The sequence below is a fragment of the Chinchilla lanigera genome, unplaced genomic scaffold (assembly GCF_000276665.1).
Source record: "Chinchilla lanigera isolate Chin_1 unplaced genomic scaffold, ChiLan1.0 scaffold00024, whole genome shotgun sequence".
In the NCBI taxonomy this organism is placed as follows: domain Eukaryota; kingdom Metazoa; phylum Chordata; class Mammalia; order Rodentia; family Chinchillidae; genus Chinchilla; species Chinchilla lanigera.
The window spans coordinates 20955135-20961780 of record NW_004955425.1 but is presented as its reverse complement, the minus strand read 5'-3'; the positions used below and the strand labels follow the sequence as shown (position 1 = coordinate 20961780).

At 44.6% G+C, this 6646-nt stretch overlaps 1 protein-coding gene across 1 annotated transcript in view; it reads right to left on the bottom strand.

Moving 5' to 3' along the window:
- Parp4 (poly (ADP-ribose) polymerase family, member 4) overlaps positions 1-4749 on the bottom strand; it is a gene marked incomplete at its 5' end in the record, with an annotated part of 90940 nt that extends 86191 nt beyond the window's left edge. The window contains 3 exon segments of the mRNA XM_013514867.1: positions 313-376; positions 2174-2375; positions 4617-4749. Coding sequence (XP_013370321.1) covers positions 313-376; positions 2174-2375; positions 4617-4748 — 398 coding nt within the window.
- Positions 4750-6646: the final 1897 nt, after the last annotated feature.

The following is a 6646-nucleotide window of genomic DNA, read 5'->3' as shown; positions in this document are numbered from 1 at the left end:
TGGGGCTGGGGATTTAGCTCAGCGGCAAAAGCGCCTGCCTGGCAAGCGCAAGGTCGTGAGTTCGGTTCCCGGTACCAGAGAAAAACCAAAAACAAACACAGACAAACCCAAAAAAAAAAAAAAAAAAAAAAAAAAAAAAAAAAAAAAAAAAAAAATCAGTAAAACTAATAATTATATAATGAGAAAACAAAAGTAATTATCACTACAATAGCAAAGTCTTAAATGCAAACTTAACAGATAAAGAAAAATCTACAAAAGTCTACAAATAGTATTTTAATACTGTGCTTGAGGTTTATGAAACATTTGGGTTACTCAGTTATTTCCACGACTTCTTCCTCTGGGACACTGTCCAGGGAGAGACCATCAGTCTTCACTTCTAGAATGAGAGCAAGCAAAATATCTGTCTATAGCTCAAAATTTTATTATAATTAATTGCTGACCTACTGCTGGAATTGTTAAGGTTCTTAAATATGCACCATGTTTGCCATGCAATTCTATTTTTTGTCTGCTTTTAATGATGTGCAATTATTGATAATCTACGGACAATGCAAGTGGGAAAAAGTGAGGGTATGGAAAATACTGAAAACACAATAGGCACATGAGAATTCCAATCTAATCTGCATTATCTGAAACTCATTGATAGCCATACAGGGTCAGGCTGTCCTCAAGCTCCAAATCCTCCTGCCTCGGTCTCCAGAGTGCTGGGATGACAGATGTGCACTACAACATCCAACCCACAAAATTTTCAAATGGCACTTTTCTCTCCTAAAGATCATGGTAAACACTTATAAAATGCATTTCTAACACACTCTAGGGTCAGAATGAGCTCCACATGTGATAATGTCGCAAGAGAAGCAACTAAGGGTGCACTGGTTATGAGGAAGAGATTCAGAGGCTCTGTGTGTGATTTTGCTTTATATTTTTCCTTTTGAGAAATTTTGACATTATCTATAGAACTGTGATATGTAGGAATAACTCTTCACTTTTTAAATTATTATCTTTTGTGGTGCTGGGGTTTGAACCCCAGCACCTCACGTCACCAGGCACTCTACAACTATGTTGCAGCCCTGGCTCCCGTTTTAACTATACTATTAAGATTTCAAACATCATTAGAACATCTGAACCTGAACAGACCCATTCTGGATAGTGAACAGTGTTTTCAATTTAAAACGTAACTTTCACCCTCCCTGTTTGTGTGTTAGCTTTCCTGTTCTGAGACAGTAGAAAGTGAATGACTGTAGCAGCATTTCTCTACAACTGCTTATCAAGCGATGTTTCACTCTACCAAAATGTTTACTGTACTGATACATATCATGTGTTTATATAAGTTACTGTTTATAAGAACTGCTTGGGGGGTGGGGGATTAAAAAAAAGAACCGCTTAGTTTTTGCTTGTTTGTTTTTGACATCTTTGCTATATTCTCCAGCTTGTCTCAAGCTTCTGGGCTCAAGCGATCCTCTTGCCTCAGCCTCCTGAATGGCTGGGACTACCGGCACATGCCACTATATGTGGCTCAACTGACTAACTTTTGGATGTGACTCATGAAGTATTCATTCCTCTACGTCGAAAGGCTTTCTTTCTCGGCCATATTCCAAAATAAAATCTGGGTTTATAAGTGAGGTATGTTTCTTTCAAGAAGACCAACTTTTGGAAGAAATTTCCTCACTAAAATGCTGGTCACAGAATTCCCAGTCAGCCAGGAATGATGGCACACATAGTGAAACCTTGTCTCAAAAATAAACAAAACAGGGGCTGGGGATTTAGCTCAGCGGCAAAGCACCTGCCTGGCAAGCGCAAGGTTGTGAGTTCGGTTCCCGGTACCGGAGAAAAACAAAAACAAACAAACAAAAAAACAAAAAAACAAAAATAAACAAAACAAAATACAGCAAAAAGGCCTTACCCTTCCCATTTAAAATTACACATTAAGTTTCCTAAGATTAATGCCTGTGTATTCATTTTAAATCCAGACTTCACTAGATTGGATATTGAGAAATTTCTTTCTATTGCCATATTAATCTTGCTTTCTTCGCTATTTTGCTGCCCCTCTTCTGAGGTAATAAGAAGCCTGATTCTTTCTGTAGTATTTCTGGACTTCTGCCTTTAATGCCTTCAACAAACCCGCACATCTACTACAGCATGTTCAATACGACAAGGGCTAGCTAGGAACACCTACCAGGATGGCTTGTCTTCTGAGCAGCGGGTGGCATGACAGCTTGTGGCTCGGCAGGACCACAGCAGTCCACACCCAGGAGTCTCCTTGCTTTGACACATTCCCATATAAAATCTGGTCTTGCCAAAAGAATGTGCTTCTTCTGGAAATGCTGCAGTTGGTACTGACTCAGGACATCAGCATTATCTAAGATCACATGTGTACACTAAGGAAGAAGTCAATGTTACACATTAGAAAAAACAAAAGTGGTATATTATTTGTACGGTATATCCAATTTTGTACCCTTAAAAAATCGTTTTAAAATTGTTTGCAGTAGATGTTAACAACCTTTGCAATATAATTTCCAGATACATAAAAATTATGAGCTCATGGGGTAGTGTGTGTGTGTGTGTAATTTGTAGTGCTGAGTGTGGAACCCAGGGCCTTGAGCATCCTGGGCAAGTGCTCCAGCACTGAGGTGCACTCCCGGCCCAAGCAAGCAGTCTGTACGTATGTATGTCTGTATGTATGTATTGCTCTTGAGACAAGGTCTTGCTGGACAGTTCAGGCTGGCCTCAAACACAACGATCCACCTGCCTCAGCCTCCCCAGCGCTGGGATTACAGGCGTGTACCACCACACGTGGCATGAACAGTTTTTAAAGAGCACAAATATGGATGTACAACAACGGACAACCAACTCTGGGGTTGTTTCCAGTTTTCACTATTGTAACAATGCTGTGATGGAAGTCTCATCTGTACACCTGTACACCCTTGTTCACTTATCTCCTTAGGAATGGAAAAGGGAAGCTAGGCATATAGCTCAGGGGTGTAAGTACCTTCCTGGCAAGTGTGAGGTCGTGAGTTCGATTCCCGGTACAAAAACAAACAAATAAACAAAAATAACATGAAGGAATGGAAAAGGAGGTAAAGAGTATTCATCCTTTACTATTTTAAATTACTTGTACCTTATTTAGTTCCAAATAGTGTATTCACAGTGTGGAGTGTGTTAAAAGTGAAATAATAATAATGACATGCCAACTTTCATCCCACTACTTTTCCTTGTTTCTCTCCCCAGAAGTATCTTTTGTAACTTGCTCCCCATCTATTGCTCTGGAGCTATTTTCTGCACAGACAGCACACACTCAAGTGCACAAACGGGGGCGTACCATCCACAGTCTCTACCCTGGCACTCATTCCTCACCCTTACCTTATTATAGTACCTTATTTTGGGGGGGGGGTACACCAGGAATCGAACTCAGGACCTTGTGCTTGCCAGGCAGGCACTTGTGCCACTGAGCTATATCCCCGGCCCTATATTACCCTATTATCTTACCTTATGCTGCTTTTTTTTAAAACAGGGTCTTGCTAAGTTGCTCATGTTGGTTCTGAACATGCCATCCTCTTGCCTCAGCCACCTAACTAAGTAGCTGGGATTATGGGTGTGCCCCAACATGCCCATCTGCATCTCCTTCTTTACAAGAGCCAAAGGCACTTTTCAAACACCTACATACATTGCCAAAGAAACTTCCGAAACGTCACACCCAAAGTGCGTGAGAGTTTCTAAAATGGAGAGACTGTTATCCTGTTCTCCACCCAGAAGACAAGCTGGGAAGGTGGAACAGGTGTGGATTATCCATCCACCCAGCACAACAGTGAGGCGGGTAAGTGAGGGGAGCAGACCAAGGGAAGCACACACAACTCTGCCTACGCTGCAGGCAATGGGACATCCCACTTGTGGGATTCGGCTGGAGTGGAACTCTTCAGGAGCAGAGGAGGCTCACCGTGGCCACGCCAGGGCTGTACTGGGAGAGACAGGCGGGGTGAGCCCCACCCTGCATCAACGGAGGAAGAGCAAAGAGCAAAGGGAGGAGCAGGCAGGTCCACCACCAAGTGCCTTTGCACTATAGCTGTTATTTTGTACAATGAAGCGGCTTATAAAGAGATTAGCCTCAATTACCACCAAAGTTTCATCCAGCTGTGGACTTCCGTATCTTAAACTCTTAGGCCTACAGTGCAAGAGATGGAAGGTTGCTTCCTTCAGCCCTTACACAAATAGGACAGACAGCCGAGCTGTACCACAAAGATCAGCTTATGTGGCATAGTCTTCTCTGCCCAGTAGGCACATCCCCGGGCGTCCTTCCGTGGTGACCCACTAGTGACTTCCGTGTGTCTCACAAATGCTGTGCACGATGAATCCCCGCCTTCGAGGCAGCGTCAGCTGCACTGAAATTCAGTTTATGGCTCTGTCAGTGCTCAGATCCCCGGGGGTGTGGACCTGTCCCACAGCTCCCAGAAGGCAAAGAAGGGTCTGCTGACAGGCCTCTGCTGCCTCTCCTGGGCCACCCCTCAGAGGGCACGCAGCTTCTCCCGCCTTCTCACACCTTCTGGCACTGTGGTCCTCCTCTGCTCACTCCTCTAACCGCACTCCCAATCGAGCCACGTTTACCATTGGAAATTTGGAAATACCTGAGGGTTTAATGAAGAGGAAAGTTTTCCACCATTCTCCTTGATGTCAGTTTGCAGCTTTCTCTTCTGCTGAAGAGGTAAGTACTTAACTTTCAAACAGAAAGTACAATTTGCAAAAATTCCCACAGTCATCCTGAAAGAAAAAGTTTCAAGTTACAGTTTTTAAGGAAATCACTTTTCAGTGAATACAGCTGACAATGAATTTAGATTCTTTCTACAAGCAAACTGGGGGGAAATTGGGCATTAAACGAAAAAAATATTACAGCCAGGTGTGATGGCACACACCTATAATCCCAGCACGCAAGAGGCTGAGGCAGAAGGACCGCCTGAGTTTGAGCCCTGTTTAGGGTACATAGTGAGTTCAAGGCCAGCCTGACTACACAGCAGGACACTGTTTCAGAAGACAAAACAGAAAGATACTGCAATGTTATAATTACAAAAACTGAACACTGTCCTCGCTTGTACTAGGTGTGTTGGTTTCAGAATAACTTCTGGGTTTTAGGGCTATTATGAAGCAAAAAACAAACCCTTTGTACAACCTTGTAAGGTACAGCTGTCTTGGTGGAGATGTAACAAACTTCACAGTTACACATGAAGTGTGTGGTTCAAGAAGCATTTATTTCTAAAGTAAAAATTAATACTATGTAAGAGTGAAGCCATGGATTTTTACAGGTAATTATTCTATCAATTCAAAGAGATTCATTAAGAGCTAGCAATGCAACTGACTGGTTAGCGTGTTCCCTGGCATGTGAGAGACCTTGGGTTCGATCCACAGTACTTAAAAAAAGAAAAAGATGTTCTCAAAGAGTCAATTGTTGTATGGATTTCTGTTAAGCCGTACAACTAACGTTACCTGAGACATACACGCTGTGCATACACACACACAAACATACACTGATGCACTTACGGGGCCGTTTAATTCTTTTACTGTGCCATACACTATCACATGTAGGAATCGCCTCTGAGAAAACATAAGCAGAGCTCAGGCTGTAGCTCAGTGGTAAGAGCGCTTGCCTCCCTATGCGAGGCAATGGGTTCCATCCCTGGCACTTCAGACAACAAAAGAAGAGGAAAGCACACTGTAGATTATTTAACAACAAACTAATAAATAGCGAGGTGCTGGATTTAATTCCTAGTATTTGCCAACTTTTTTTTTGAGACAGGGTCTAAGTCTCTACAAACTGTCCAGGATGGGAACTGAACTTGCCGTCCTCCTGCTTCAGCCTCTCAGAGTGCTGGGGTTACGAGTGTGTGCAATCACAGCCAGCAGTTGTCAGCTTTCAAAAACGGAAGTGAAATCTGCCTGGGTCCCCAGGGGAAGAGGCCTTGCGGTGAAGGCAGCCCTGGTTCAGACCCAACAGAAGCGCAGGCCGCTCTCCCTCCTTCCCGGCGCTGGGTCCCGTCCACGCCCGCAGGCCCTGCGCCCTCCAAGTGGCCGCGGCCGCCCCATCCCCAGAGGCTCCGACACAGGAAGCAACCTGAAGGGGGGCTGCCACAGACCGCACCCCGGCCTTGTAGACTTAGTTTCCTAGCCGTCCTCCCGGACTCCTCTAGTGAGACCCCCTCAGGCTCCTAGCCTTTGCGGGTGTCTGTAGGGGCTCGATCAGCTCTGTGTTTGCTTTATTCTATCCCAAGTCAGTGGACACTCGGTTATTCAAAACTGTTGATTATTTCAATGACGCGGCGAGGGAAATGTTGGCACATATATTTGGGGCCAAATCTGTCATTTTCCCTCAGAAAGTATGGCGAGAAGTGAAATTACTCAATCTATGAGGACAAACATTTTTTTCATTCTTTTAAAAACTGTGATAGAACGCACCCAGCAGAAGTGTACTATATTACAATACCCATTTTTTTTTAAAAGGCTGGTTACCAGGCTGGCAGCCCTCCAGCCAGGCGCCCACATCCTTCGGCGGAGTGCTGGCCCTGGGGTGGGGCGCTCCGTGCCAGCTCGGGCTCACCCCCCAGTCCCCGCGCCCGCACGGCCCCGAGGCGCCCCGCAGTCCCCGCCGTTCCCGCACGACCCCTAA